The sequence below is a fragment of the Doryrhamphus excisus genome, linkage group LG1, assembly GCF_037039965.1.
Source record: "Doryrhamphus excisus strain RoL-2023G ecotype Guam linkage group LG1, RoL_Dexc_Guam_v1.1, whole genome shotgun sequence".
Classification (NCBI taxonomy): Eukaryota; Metazoa; Chordata; class Actinopteri; order Syngnathiformes; family Syngnathidae; genus Doryrhamphus; species Doryrhamphus excisus.
In genome coordinates, this window is record NC_136357.1 from 3518866 (window position 1) to 3534807 (window position 15942).

Sequence of the window (15942 nt, forward strand, 5' to 3'; positions counted from 1 at the left end):
GACAATTTGGAGTCGCTAATTAACCTAGCATGTTTTTGGAATGTGGGAGGAAACCGGAGTTCCCGGAGAAAACCCACGCATGCACAAGGAGAACATGCAAACTCCACACAGAGATGGCCGAGGGTGGAATCGAACTCGGGTCGCCGAGCTCCAACCACAGCCAATATTCATTTTTTCATACATTCATTTTATACCGGTTTTCCTCACAAGGGTCGCGGAGGTTGCTGGAGCCTATCCCAGCTGTCTTTGGGCGATAGGCGGGGTACACCCTGGACTGGTGGCCAGCCAATCACAGGGCACATATAGACAAACAACCATTCACACTCACATTCAAACCTATGGACAATTTGGAGTCGCCAATTAACTTAGCATGTTTTTGGAATGTGGGAGGAAAACCATGCGAATTCCACAGAGAGATGGCCGAGGGTGGGATTGAACTCCTCACTTCTAGCTGTGACTTCTGCGCACTAACCACTCGACCACCGTGCAGCCGTCTAACAAGGATGTTTTGTGACAAAACGTGGACAATTTGGAGTCGCCAATTAACCTAGCATGTTTTGTACCCGGAGAAAACCTACACATGCACGGGGAGAACATGCAAACTCCATACAGAGATGGACAATGGTGGAATCGAACTCGGGTCTCCTAGCTGTGTGGCCTGTGCGCTAACCACTCGGCCCCAAAATAATCATTTCCACATCATTTCTTGTTAAAAAATGAAAACAGAACTTATATAAAAACTGTTTTGTTATGGAGTTGCGGACAAGTCCTAAAAATGTCTGCTCTCTTGAAAGAGGAGCGGACTAATTCAAATAACTGTCAACATCCATTGGCTGGATAATGTGGGTCATTTTTTTTCCCGCTGTATTGTGTTTTCACCTCTGTTGTGATAATGAGCATATATTAATAATTAAACTGTTTCATAATTTGAGATTATTTTTTTTTGTGTGTGGCATTTTGGAAACCAAGTCAAAGAATAATAATAATAATAATGACCCTTTTTTTCTTGGAGATATTTCATGAAGACTTCATCACAAACATATTTCAACAGAAACATCTGAAGAAAATAATCTGCTCTCCAAAGTCTTGCGCTGCTTTTCCTGCCTTCTTAGGTGTGTTTGATGTGCGACTATACCACAGAAGTGACTGGCTAAATGCAGTCAAGCAGCGCTGCCAATGAGCAGCAGTCACAGACAGTTAACCTCAAGATCTGGAAGTGTTTGTGACTCAACGAAGCTTCACAAACTCCCTGCCAGTGTCTGCTTTTGTCAAAGTTAGGCTGTATAAAGAGTGATTAGGTTTAGCTTAGTGATCTTAAAATTCACAGTCAAGTGAGCTCAAGCACTAAATCCCGGTTCCTGGCTGCAAGGTAAGCACATTAAAATTGATGTGAAGTAAATGGGAGAAGCTAGATTTATGCATTGTTATTTTTGCTTAACTTTTGTAAATGACTTTAAGCCTTCTGTTGCTGATAAATGCAAAGGCACCATAGTGTCAAAAAAAACTGGCTAAATGAACTGTAATCTCTCAGCATAAGTGGCATGCTGACATTGTGCTTGATGTTGCTTATATTATATGATGTTATTTTGTCTAGCAGCTGTATTTCAGTCTTGAACCTTGCTATTATAAGTTAATTTCACATTTTGGTGAGTTATTTTTTATATTACAGTCATGGAAAGATTCATTCGACCACCCTTTTTTTTTTACCAAAGGTAGATTTGTTTGGATAAATATAATGATGATAACAAAAATAGCTCATAACAGTTTAATTTAAGAGCTGAAATCTAGCAACTTCCATGGTTCATTCATTCATTCATTTATTTTCAACCGTTTATCCTCATGAGGGTCACGGGGGTGCTGGAGCCTATCCTAGCTGTCTAAAAGGTTTTCGGGTTATTGTGTGTAGCCGCTCTATAGGAGTCCACAACTCAAACTACAAACTACAAAGGGTCAAAAAATCAAGTGTTTCATTTAAAAACTTAATTTTGTGTTTGATGATCTGAAACATTCATTCATTTATCGCTTATCCTCACGAGGGTCGCGGGGGCCTATCCCAGCTGTGGAGAGGCGGGGGTACACCCTGGACTGGTCGCCAGCCAATCACAGGGCACATATAGACAAACAACCATTCACACTCACATTCATACCTATGGACAATTTGGAGTCGCTAATTAACCTAGCATGTTTTTGGAATGTGGGAGGAAACCGGAGTACCCGGAGAAAACCCACACATGCACGGGGAGAACATGCAAACTCCACACAGAGATGGCCAAAGGCGGAACTTTCATGGTTTTCTTGATAAATACATGAATACTATAGAATTTAATTTAATTTAATTTAATTTAATTTAATTTAATTTAATTTAATTTAATTTAATTTAATTTAATTTAATTTAATTTAATTTAATTTAATTTAATTTAATTTAATATACAAGGGTGATCTAATCATTTCTCCATGACTGTATATTTTAAAGACAAAAAAAAGAATAGGAGAATATGCTGAGTGGTGGTTGAGTGGCTAGCATGTAGGCCACACAGTCAGGCGGACAGATCGGGAAAACCTGGGTTCGATTCTCCAGTGTTTAAAAGTATGGCTTTTTCTCCGGGTACTCCGGGTTCCTCCCTCCCGCATTCCAAAAACATGCTAGGTTAATTGGCGACTCCAAATTGTCCATAGGTATGAATGTGAGTGTGAATGGTTGTTTGTCTATATGTGCCCTGTGATTGGCTGGCGACCAGTCCAGAGTGTACCCGGCCTTACAGAAGACAGCTGGGATAGGCTCCAGCATACCCGCGATGCAAGTGAGAATAAGCATCATAGAAAATTGATGGATGGGGAATATGTTGAAACAAACATAAATTATCATCTTGCACATATGATGCAAGATAATAAAGAATTATGTAATAACAAATTCACTCCTCTGATATCCAGTTATGGATTATTATTGGTTTGTTAGCAGTATCAGTCAACACAATTAGTTCCACTTATTCCTACGTCTGTTATATTTTTTCTTACATTTTATTTTGAACTCTTTCACTTGAGTATAATTTTAATTATTTTAATTAATTACAAGTAATTCAAGTATTATATGCATTCATGTCTTTATTGTGTTATTTAAGTACAGCAGGGCATCAACAGTTGTTGATAATGATGGTGATAAACAGGAAGCAATTTTACAAATTCAAAACCAAAACCACATCTGACTGTTTATGTGTTCCTGTGTTGTTTTGTAGCAGCACCTGCAGCCAAAATGAGTCTGCAACCATTAAATCCAGTCAACTGTGAAGGCCTTCTGCAACCTGGTTGTTCCCTGCTGCAGCTGGATGGTGAAGTTCTCCTGTTTGGCCAGAAAGGCTGGCCCAAGCGTTCTTGTCCAACGGGAGTCTTTGGTGTCCGCTTTAAACAAGGAGAACTCAGGTTGAGAGCCATCTCTTTCTCCAATGACTCCAATTATCTTCCTCCTTTGCGTTGCCCGGCTGTTTGCCGCCTTGATCCTCATGACGGGCTTCCAGAGAGTTATCTCATCCACGGTGGCCGAACACCTAATAATGAAATCTCATCGAGTCTTTATGTTCTTAGCATGGATAGTCGTGGTTGCAATCGCAAACTCACCCTACGGTGTAAGGAAAAAGACCTGGTAGGAGAAGTACCCGATGCTAGATATGGCCACACCATCAGTGTAGTTCAAAGCCGAGGGAAGACGGCCTTTGTTGTATTCGGGGGAAGATCTAACATTCCTACAGAGGAGCGGACCTCAGAGAACTGGAATAGCGTCATTGATTGTCCTCCTCAGGTGTTCTTGTTCGACTTGGAGTTTGGTTGTTGTTCTGCTTACACTTTTCCAGAGCTCGGTGATGGACAGTCGTTCCATGCGGCCCTCGCTAGGGAGGACCGTGTCTACTTTCTTGGCGGTCATTCTTTGAAATCTGACAGCCGGCCTCCTCGGCTCTTTTGTTTGCATGTCGAACTCCTGCAAGGTAGTCCATTATTGTCCTGTGACACCCTGGACTTGGGTTTATCCATCTCAAGTGCCATAATTTCCCGCACGGGTCCTTCTCATGAATATATTATATTGGGGGGGTATCAGTCAAATGCTCAGAAAAGAATGCAATGCAGTAGTGTTACTCTTAATGACAAAGGGATCAACATTGAACCTATGGAAGCACCAAAATGGACCCCAGATATTGTTCATAGTCGAACTTGGTATGGTGGCGCCGCAGGGGAACTCGGCATGCTGCTCGCTGTACCAGCTGAGGGAAGATCATGCCAAACCGACATGCATTACTTCTACCTGGTGAACTTTCAGAAAAAGGTCGAAGGTGAAGATGATCAGACCCAGCAGGGCTGCAGTCAGGATCTGACCGACAACTCCACTCCTCTTGAAGATTCAGAAGAACTCTACTTTGGCCGTGAGCCTCATGAGCTGGAGTATAGTAGTGATGGAGAAGATGATAAATACAACGAGAAAGATGAGGAGGATGAGTCGCAGTCGGGCTACTGGATCAAATGCTGTCGTGGTTGTCAAGTGGACGCTAATACGTGGGAGCCGTATTATTCCACCGAGCTCCACAGGCCGGCCATGATCTTCTGCTCCAAGGGAGAGGCGGGGCATTGGGTCCACGCCCAGTGCATGGAGCTGTCTGAGACACTGCTGCTTAAGCTCTCTCAGGGTAATAAAAAATACTTCTGCCTTGAACATGGTGGTCTTCCTCAGCAGGAGATGACCCCACCTCCGAAGGTCATGCCCTTGCAGCGCACCCCACTTAAAGTTAAAGTTAAACACAGGAAATCTCATACAGGAACCAAGAGTTCACATCTCAAAAAAAGTGTTTTTAGAAGACTTTTTGACTAATCAGTTTATTTTGTGAAGTGACGGTCAAAGATGACCAATGTAATAAATAAAATAAACATCCAGGAAACCAAAACATAACAACACTCAGCATTTTCATGTGATGTTTTCTTTTTTATTGGTTTTACTTTACTTCTTTCAATTGCTTGTTTTCTAATCAACATCAGAGAAAGATTTACACTTTCTTTTTACAAATGAACTATTTTCTGAGCATGGATTTTTTTGTTGTGTGTTTTTGATCCAATAAAATTCATGACTGACTCTTAACGTCCTTGATATTAAAAAAACAATCCTAATACTTTAAATGACCCTACTTTAGAACTAGTGAACAACATAATGAAGAGGACCATAATGGCCCTGCATTCTCTATTTAATAAAAAGGAACATTCTAGAATATGATGTCAAATGTCCTGTTTACTCATTCATTCATTCATTTTCTACCGCTTATCCTCACGAGGGTCGCGGGGTGCTGGAGCCTATCCCAGCTGTCTTCGGGCGAGTGGCGGGGTACACCCTGGACTGGGGGCCAGCCAATCACAGGGCACATATAGACAAACAACCATTCACACTCACATTCATACCTATGAACAATTTGGAGTCGCTAATTAACCTAGCATGTTTTTGGAATGTGGGAGGAAACCGGAGTACCCGGAGAACATGCAAACTCCACACAGAGATGGCCGAGAGTGGGATTGAACTCAGATCTCCTAGCTGTGAGGTCAGTCGACCGCCGTACAGCCCTCCTCCACAGCAAACAGGAAGAAATATGGAGTTAAATAGATTGTGCGGCATACCCCAGGGGTCAATACTGTAACCAAAACTGTTTAACCTTTATATAAATTACATCTGTATAATCACAAAAATTATGCATGAAGCTACTCAAAAATGTAAATCATTGCTGGAGCCTATCCCAGCTGTCTTTGGGTGAGAGGCTAGGGTACACCCTGGACTGGTCGCCAGCCAATCACAGGGCACATATAGACAAACAACCATTCACACTCACATTCATACCTATGGACAATTTGGAGTCGCTAATTAACCTAGCATGTTTTTGGAATGTGGGAGGAAACCAGAGTACCCGGTGAAGACCCACGCATGCACGGGGAGAAAATGCAAACTCCACACAGAGATGCCCGAGGGTGGGATTGAACTCGAGTCTCCTAGCTGTGAGGTCACTCGACCGCCGTACAGCCCTCCTCCACAGCAAACAGGAAGAAATATGGAGTTAAATAGATTGTGCGGCATACCCCAGGGGTCAATACTGGGACCAAAACTGTTTAACCTTGATACAAATGACATCTGTAAAGTCACAAAAATTATGCATGAAGCTACTCAAAAATGTAAATCATTGCTGGAGCCTATCCCAGCTGTCTTTGGGTGAGAGGCGGGGTACACCTCGGACTGGATGGCCAGCCAATCACAGGGCACATATAGACAAACAACCATTCACACTCACATTCATCCACCGTGCAGCCATTAGTAAAACAAAGCTACACAATATTACACTGTGATGGTTTTCAGTTTTTATTGAAAAATAGTCGAGAAGAATACAAAAGATTATAACTGTGACTGTTTAAAGTGTTAAAAAAAAAAACAGAAGACTTCCTGTGAAACCCGGTGTGCAAAATAATATCTGTAATTGAGTGTTGATGGAAAATACAAAATGAAGAAGGCTGAGATGGAAATGTTTGTGAATCATCCATCACCCATTACTTTGGGAATGCAATTTATTTTGGCAAAACACAAATATGAGACAAGCTGCGACATGATGCATTCTAAAACATGATGTCTGTGGAGGCCTGTGACAACCATACGATGAATTGGTAATATTTCACTGCTGGTGTATGGTTGCACTTATGACAGTAAAATAGAATCAGACATTCCATCAAATAAGAAAACCAAATTGCTTGTCACATCTTCACATGTTGGGGGGCAGGGAAAGACAATGCAATCAGTCAAACAAAATAAAGTTGCTAAGAAACTTGGTTTCCATGACACCCTTCCATCCTTCCTCCAGCCTCCATCTTCAACCACTGCAAAGAACAGAGGAAAACTGCTCGGTTCATACCAAGCTAAAGAAATATCCTCTCTGGGGAATCTGATGTTTGGCTTCACGCGGGACAACCTGCATTTTTATGACATATGAAAAAGGCCAGTATATGCTTTATTTTATGTGAAAATGTCTATTAAGTATGATCTATCATCTAATGTCCGCAAAATAAAATTTAAAAAAACACTTCAAAGTGACCTGGCATATATTCTGTTCTACGGGTGCCAGAATAAAGCAATAAATTAATCTTTCTCAAAGGTCACCTGTGAAGCAAAGAGCATTAACGTCTCTGTGATTGCATTTTTCTCCAGTAGAAATGATATCAAAATATAGTAGCCACAAATACGGTCATCTTAACGCATTTTCCCCAACTATGATTTACAGCATTTTCATCTGCTTCCATAAATACCCACTCGATAAATCCACAAGTATGTCACATCCTCACAATACAATAAAATAAGCCATACATCACGGCATAGGAAGTAAAATAGGAAGTGTGTGAAAGTCTGTGTGTGACGCTGTTCTTAAGGTACGGGTCACAAACACAATTAATAAAGCATAGCAGTCTTGAAATTCCGGTCAGGCTGAACATATTACGTTAAAAGTTAATGACGGTGCAGTTTTTGAATATTTTGAATTACAGTATAATATCTGGTTCGGCTATATCTTACTTATTTTGTGGAAATATGGGGTAATAACTATAAAAGCAATCACTCGCTAAATGCACTGCAAAAAAGGTCAGTAAGGATAATTCATAATGCCGCCTACAGAGAACATACTAACTCCTTATTTCTAAAATTACAAATACTTCAACTTGCTGATATAGTTCATTTTCAGGCTAAAAACAACCAATTACCTAAAAATCTCATCCAATGCTACAACAATGAGCCAATTCAAGAAACAATACAAGCAGTTGATGTTTGCTAAACACAAGGATGAAGAGTCTTGAACCAGTCATGATGTGCTATATATATCACTATATTGACACTTACTATGGTACCCATTATGTCATTGGATGCTCATATCACCTCCTACTTCGGTACAAGGTGCATTATTAAAAAAAAAACAAAAAAAAAACCTTAAACTGCATTATGGAAAGCAGGAAGTGAACAAATGTAACAGTTACTGATTGTAAAATTTCATTGTGAAATAATGAAATAATAAAATAATGAATAATGAAATAAATGGTTTGGTAATAAATAACCAAACCATTACCATAAAAGCTTTAGAAGAACAGCACTGCATAAAATAAATAAAATGATGAAACCACCAGTGCACAATGTGTGGACATCAGTCTTGCTAGTGTAAAATCAATCAAATCTTCAATCTTAATTTCACATTTGAAAAAAAAAAAATCAACACTCAATGGCCTCCTGGTGCGATATTTCACTGTCCTGGATCTCTGCTCTCAGGGATTTTCCAGAGTTCTTATGAGCCTCCATAAACTTCTGCAAGTACTTTGAGGTGTAGAGCCAGTGATGTTTCAAGACGTCTTCAAGTTCAAAGGCCTTTGACTGACGTGCATTCATCTTACGGAAACGCCTGAATAGTTTATTTGCTGACTCGTTCCCCTCGCTTGCCCAGGCGCCGATGGATCCATCTCGCTCTATTATCTCAGGAACATGAGCCAAGGTCTTATGCATGTAATTGGTTATCTTGCCGTTATACCTGTATTTGAAGGTAGAGGAGATAAGGTCAGCGAAGCTCTGAGAGTTGAAGGTGTAGCGGCAGAGCTGGTCAGGACATTCTTTGGCCGGACAGGTGGAGCGCCACACTGGTTTCATCTCGATGTACAGCCTCATCAGCTCCCTCAGGGCTTCCCTCCTGTCCTCCGAGGGCACCAGCTGACACACCACTTCCACAGCCTCCAGGGTCATTAGCTTGCGGGCGTAGTTGCCATTCATCCTCATGACTGGTTTGAGCTTCAGCTTCTGCCTCAGTTCTTTATCTACAGCTGCCCGCCAGCTGCGCCGTTCCTCCTTAGTGGGGTTTTCCTTTCGGTACACTTCTCCTACTTCATCCTGGAATATTTTGTAGAACTCTGTGGCGTTGCCGATGTCACAGTGTAACGCATCCAGTGTGGACTGCGTCTCCAAGAAAGGCTTTGCAGAAACTCCTTTGACTCTGTCGCGCAATTCCGATACAGACTCGGAAAAAGGGTTTGTTCGCCAGACTTCGTAACGTGCCAGGTTCTCATCATGGTTCCGCGTGATGGCGTGAAGTACTATATTTTTAGATGCCTCAGCTCGACTGGAGTCACACAGGGTGCAAATATACGTGGACCCCGAGGCTTCCAGTCCCTCGAATTCACGTACGATCTTCTCATCGTATCCCGTGCCTCTGAATTTGAAGCAAAACGATCGAGGCAGGCCAGCTATGGACAGGATAAGCCTGCTGTTCTTCATTGCGTTACGCTCTGCAACAATCGGCCCCAAGAGAGCTGTGAGTGTCTCGTGGTCTGATTCATCGACAAACATCAGACACAGAGGCTTACAGGACAGTTCGGAGTTTGGCTTTGGTTCAGTGAAGACGGTGACCTCTTCGTTGTCTTCACCGAGAATAACCGAAATAGACATAATGGTGAAAGAGAAACGCACAGCTTTCTCAGGAACAAGTGGTCCCCCTCCATGTTTTTCACTGACGTCTCCCATGCCGTCGCAAGATTCTTTGATCATAACACTGAAGCCAAGGCTACAGGCGTTGTCTTCCATACCTGTCATTCTCATCCCTTCCACAATGTCCTCCTCCAGATCCTTCAGCGCTGACACCAAAGCCACATCATAGCGAAATCTTCGAGTGATGGTGTCAGCCGGTGAGTCATCCAAAGAGGAAGTCCATCCAGAGAGCCCATTAATGATGCCAACATTGCAAGATGGAGACACGTTCTTGAGAGCTGGCTGCCATTCAAACTGGTGAAAGCCAGGAAGGAGCTCTTTCTCTGCAGCTCGGAGAGTGTGCAAGGGCTGAAAGATCTGACGGCCACTTGTGGCTTTAACGGTCCGGTACATTTTGTGATATTGGCTGCAGCTCAGGAAAGTGTTGACCCGGATGGCCAAACACACGGCGGGATGCAAAGCAAAGCCTCTGCCTGCAGGAAAAATACAAATTAGACAATTTCAGTCAAACACTGACAAAGGCTAGAGAATTATTCAACACAAATTTGACCCCTGTCCAGAGCACACGACCCCATAAGTACACAATATAGCATTTCCTAATTATCAAATGTTATAATGGGCTCGAGGGTAAATCATCGAAACTGGCAAAAGTGATGTATTGGCTGCAGATGAAAACAGACACCAGCTGGCTTCAATTCCCAAACGGCGAAGTTGCTGCTGTCTGTGTCATTTGCAGATACAAGAGCCGCCGATGTTGCCCCTTTCACAAAAGTTGTTATTCTATATCAAAGGAAGTGTGAAAATGAAAGACTGACAGTCAGGCAGAGAAAGTGTAAAATGCTGGAGTAAATCAAGATGGAGCCAACAATGGTGGTGTAGTACAAAAAGATGGAAAAAGCATGAAAAGCTTTTCCATCAAAAGCACAGAAAAAATCATCTCTTCTGAACAGTTAACTTTTAAACTCTCTGCTTCGACCATATCTTACTTATTGTGTGGAAATATTGGTTAATAACTATAAAAGCAATCTTTACTCGCTAAATGTACTGCAAAAAAGGTCAGTAAGGATAATTCATAATGCCGCCTACAGAGAACATACTAACTCCTTATTTATAAAATCACAAATACTTCAACTTGCTGATATAGTTCATCTTCAAACAGCTAAAGTAATGCATAAGGCTAAAAATAACCAATTACCTAAAAATGTCATCCAATACTTCTCTACAAGAGAGGAGAAATATGATCTCAGGGAAGAACTACATTTGAAACACTTCTATGCTAGGACTACGTTAAAAAGCCATAGCATTTCAGTATGTGGAATCAAACTATGGAATGGATTGAGTAAGACCCTCAAACAATGCACAACGATGAGCCAATTCAAGAAACAATACAAGCAGTTGATGTTTGCTAAATACAAGGATGAAGAGTCTTGTAAAAAAAATCTAAATATAAAATAATAATGAAAAATAACAAATATTTTTATCTAATAATTGTATCTAATAATATTTTTTCATCTATAATAATAACAAAAAAACTTAAATTATATTAGGAAAGCAGGAAGTGAACAAATGTAACAGTTACTGATTGTAAAAGTACCAGATGAAGGGGTGGGATTTAATAAGCTTTGCTTCTTCCTACTCCTTTTGGACATGTGGAACTGTGAACTGATTATGTGATGCATTCAATTGTAATCTGATGCATGTTCAAATGAAATAAAACCATTACCATTGAGGTTCTGTGACTATTATATTATAAATAATACAAATATATATAATAAAATAATATTAAAAATATTCTAAAAAATATTACTTATACAAATAAATTTAAAAAAAATGTAAAAAAAAACGTAAACTATATTAGGAAAGCAGGTAGTGAACAAATGTAACAGGAAGTGTGAACTGATTATGTGATGCATTCAATTGTAATCTGATACATGTTCAAATGAAATGAAACCATTACCATTGAGGTTCTGTGAATATTATTAAAAATAATAAAAAATAAAAAATATATTAAAAATATTATAAAAATATTATTTATAAAAATAAATAAAACAAACTTTAACTGTATTAGGAAAGCAGGAAGTGAACAAATGTAACAGTTACTGATTGTAAAAGTACCAGATGGAGGGGTAGGATTTAATAAGCTTTGCTTCTTCCTACTCCTTTTGGACATGTGGAACAATGAAACTGATTATGTGATGCATTCAATTGTAATCTGATGCATGTTCAAATGAAATTAAACCATTACCATTAAGAGAAGAGCGCAGCCTTCAGATTATGCCAGATATTAATGCGAACTAATTCATTTATTTGTGTACTGTATGTTACTGATTGAACAAAGGCCTGATTAACAGCCTCTTACCTTGCATCATGACCTCCAGCTCATCCGCCTTCCGGTGTTCATTCTCAGATCTCAGCGCCAGCAGATACAGTGTCAGACACACAGACTTGAGGTCGCCACCTTCCTCTTTATCTGCAAACGCCCTCACCTGGTTCTTCAGTTTCCTCAGCCGATGCTTCTGAGCACGACGTGTGAGCGATAGCAAGTGCTGCCGGGGTCGTCCTCCTTTATTGGTTATCAAGTAGTTGTCAAGCTGTGGTGATTGCCGTCTGGCCGCATCCTGCTCTTGCAAATCATGGTCCATAGAATGAGCTTTAAATGAGTCTAGCCTTACTTGTTGGCCACAGCCGTCTCTTGGGCAGAGCAAAAGAAGAGAATGCAGGACTAACAAGAAAGTTTGAGCGGGTAGAACGAGGTCATCGCTGGAACAGGGCAAGTTGCAGGCAGGGCAGTGAGGTCCTATAATGTGGTTGTATTTTATAATACAGTTGCTGCAGAAGAGGTGCCCGCAGGGGGCTTGAACTGGGTCAGACAGCAGATGGTCACACACCATGCAAGTGAAGGAACAGAGGAAGTCAACAGGGAGATTCTCAGACATAAGCTTGTTACTCAGGTGTTCTTTTTGACAGTGTGTGATGGTCCTCACCCAGTGCTCCCTTTGGACACTAGGACTTCTCCATGTTTTTAACACAGGACCATGAAAATGGCCTCCAAATGGTGGACTATCACCACTGTGGTCCAGACGTATTCTTTTCATTAAGCTGTGGGCTCTAGAAGTGGCTTTGCTTCTTTTTCTTGCGGTTCTCTGATATACACGTTTCTTGGTTGAGCAAAGGCGGCAGATGGCACAATGAGGTTTCCACTCTGGGACTTTTGTTCTGGAGAAATTGCAAACACCCCCTCCTCGCACGGCAGTCATCCAGCAGTGATGACAGAAAGAAAGAGGATGGACTGATTCTGTATCTTCTGTCACGTTCACTTTGAATACTTTCAGGATGATCTGTGGCCATTTTGTTGACTTGCAGCCCATTTTGCGAAGGGTATTCTTGCTTTCATCATCTAGAGCTGCGTGAACATCGTGGATTGGACCTTTGACTTTTGTAAAAGTGGTTCCACAGAGACGGCACAGAGACCTAAAAAGAAAAAAAAAAACATTAGTCTTTTTTGATTAAATTTTTATTTTTATTTTTATTTTTATTTTTATTTTTATTTTTATTTTTATTTTTATTTTTATTTTTATTTTTATTTTTATTTTTATTTTTATTTTTATTTTTATTTTTATTTTTATTTTTATTGTATTTTAAGAAATTAAAATTTAATTAAATTAAAATTTATAATAATTATAATTATAATATTTTTATTATAATTATAATATATATAGCATAATTATTATAATCATAATTATAATAATTATAAATTTTAATTTAATTTAATTTTAATTTATTAAAATAAAAAAAAGGATTGTGTCGATTCATCACCTGAGATGGTTTATGTGGTTTTCTATTTCTTCTGCCTTCAAATCCATACTTTGGCATGGTCCTTTAACATGTTCCTTGCTTTTTATGCACACTGGCATAACAGTACCTGGGCTCACACCATTACCTAACTGTATATTTGGAATTCCACATGGGTTAGGGTTAGAGACGCCTGACATGTCTTCCTCCTCTGGCTGCGTCTCACTGGACACAGGAACCTTTTCAATAGACTTCACTCTAAACAGTTTAAACTTCCACTGAGAGTACTTAGAATGAGGATGGTGGAGCTCAGGCGGCATGGATGATCTGGGGCCATCTGTCTCCAAGCTTTCCTCTGCCATGGTTGGACTTAGGCCTAGGAGAGGGGAAAGGAAGAGTGGTATATGATTGGCTGATTAATATGGATAATACAGACAAAAATAGCATGGAAAAAAGTCCATATGAGAGTATGTTTGTATAAAATACAATATCTCATCCCCAGGTCTAGTATCTAGTATCTACAGCACTATGTACATCCGTGCAATACTTTGTTTTTTATATTCAGTATAGTTACTCCAGACTCCATTCTCTGTGCAATATCTGATCAAGCTCCATGTGCAATATTAAGGCTCTAAGTGCAATATATTAAGTTCTATGTGAAGTATTTCTATAATGCCTCATATTAACTCACTAGTAAGATCTCATAGTGTATAGCCTGATCATATCATTATTTAAAAAAAAACAAAAAAAAAACTTAAACTGTATTATGGAAAGCAGGAAGTGAACAAATGTAACATTTACTGATTGTAAAAGTACCAGATGGAGGGGTAGGATTTAATAAGCTTTGCTTCTTCCGACTCCTTTTGGACATGTGGAACTGTGAACTGATTATGTGATGCATTCAATTGTAATCTGATGCATGTTCAAATGAAATAAAACCATTACCATATATTTCATCTCGTTTCATATTATCTGCATACTGTATTTGTATATAACTCCGGGTAAAACTGTTGATTTGTTAATACTTGGGTTGTTTATATTGTTTATTTAATTTTTATTTTTTTATATTGTGTATTTTGTACTGCTTAACTGATTCTGTACATTTGATTGCTGTGCAATGCAAATTTCCCCACTGAGGGACAAATAAAGACATATCTTATCTTATCATCATCACATGATCCCTGAATTGCAATGCTATGTTATATGGAATACATTTAATCGATACAGCCCCAAAATCTTATTTTCTTTCATCTCCAATCACTTTTTTTCCAGGCAACCATTGAGATTTTATCTCTCTGACATAAAGAACTTGCTAAATGGCAGCATGATCTTTGCAAGACTGTCAATCATTTATATTTGTCATTCTCTAAGCTGGAGAGCGGGGGCCATAGTCATAAACTATATCTGTGAAAGCAGAGGAAAATCCAAGACAGTTATTTCACAATAGATTTATGTTGGAAAAAGAAATGGAACATGTGAAGCCATCACTGAATAGAGATGATAACCAATTATTTCAAATATAACATTGTTCAGTTTGGCAGTTCATAATTCTATGGGTACAGACAAGTGCAAGAAGACTACCAACTTAAAAGAGAGTCTAATTCCAGGAAGCAACCATTACCTGTCAAATATTATGGTAATGGTAATGGTTTTATTTCATTTGAACATGCATCAGATTACAATTGAATGCATCACATAATAAGTTCACAGTTCCACATGTCCGAAAGGAGTAGGAAGAAGCAAAGCTTATTAAATCCTACCCCTCCATCTGGTACTTTTACAATCAGTGACTGTTACATTTGTTCACTTCCTGCTTTCAATAATATAGTTTAAGTTTTTTTTATTGTTTATGAATTTTTGTAATTATTTTTTTTTAAATTTTTAAGCAAAAATTGTAAATGTTTAAAAAAATTTAAAAAATATATTTTTTATTTTTTTTAATTTTAAATTTTGTCATGTACCAAAGTATGAGGTGGTATGACCATACAATGACATAGTGATATATATAGCACATCATGACTGGTTCAAGACTCTTCATCCTTGTATTTAGCAAAATACTAAAATAATAATAATATTAAAATAATAATTAAGTATTAAGTATTTCTTATTAAGTCTTACCATTGCACACTCGCTGTAGCAGCTCCTGTCTATGCACCTAACCCTTCATCTCCGAGGCCTCTATTTACTTCTCATACTGAACTTTCTTGTTAGCCCCACAGCTGAGCCCGTGTGCATGAGTGTCAGCTGGGCTCCTACCTTGTTTTTCAGTCTCAGCTGGCGTCAGTCCCCTGGGGGCCCTCTCTGCATGGGGGCGCAAGGGAAACCCTGGAGCTATAGGCCCAAACACGCTGCTGTTACTGTATGTGTTTGTCTTTCACAGCTTCAGGCATCTGTTACCAGGAGTCTAACCTCCATATTCTGGAATTGATGTTGTCTTGACTTTCGTGGCTTGTATTTATACCCTTTCTTTGCCGGGATCCCAACAGTCAACTCTCGACACCTGATGCAGGCAGCTGATTCTGACCCCAAAAAATGAGGTCACACATGTTCACGGTCTGGGTTCTACACAAACAACTTTCAGCCTCTTATGTATAGTTGTTGTCTCGCAATACTTTGGGCTTTGAATTTTGTGGCTG

At 39.6% G+C, this 15942-nt stretch overlaps 2 protein-coding genes across 2 annotated transcripts; one reads left to right on the forward strand and one right to left on the reverse strand.

Annotated features, from left to right (window-relative positions):
• Positions 1-3250: 3250 nt before the first annotated feature.
• On the forward strand, positions 3251-5073 carry rag2 (recombination activating gene 2). The gene has a single exon (XM_058075865.2). The coding sequence runs from the start codon at positions 3251-3253 to the stop codon at positions 4850-4852; it is 1602 nt and encodes a 533-aa protein (XP_057931848.2). The 3' UTR covers positions 4853-5073.
• A 2759-nt stretch (positions 5074-7832) lies between these two features.
• On the reverse strand, positions 7833-15584 carry rag1 (recombination activating 1). The gene is made up of 4 exons (XM_058075674.2): positions 15563-15584; positions 13331-13682; positions 11874-12985; positions 7833-9987 (listed from the first exon to the last, which is right to left on the reverse strand). The coding sequence occupies exons 2-4, from the start codon at positions 13666-13668 to the stop codon at positions 8255-8257; spliced, it is 3183 nt and encodes a 1060-aa protein (XP_057931657.2). The 5' UTR covers positions 13669-13682; positions 15563-15584; the 3' UTR covers positions 7833-8254.
• Between the last annotated feature and the right edge of the window lie 358 nt (positions 15585-15942).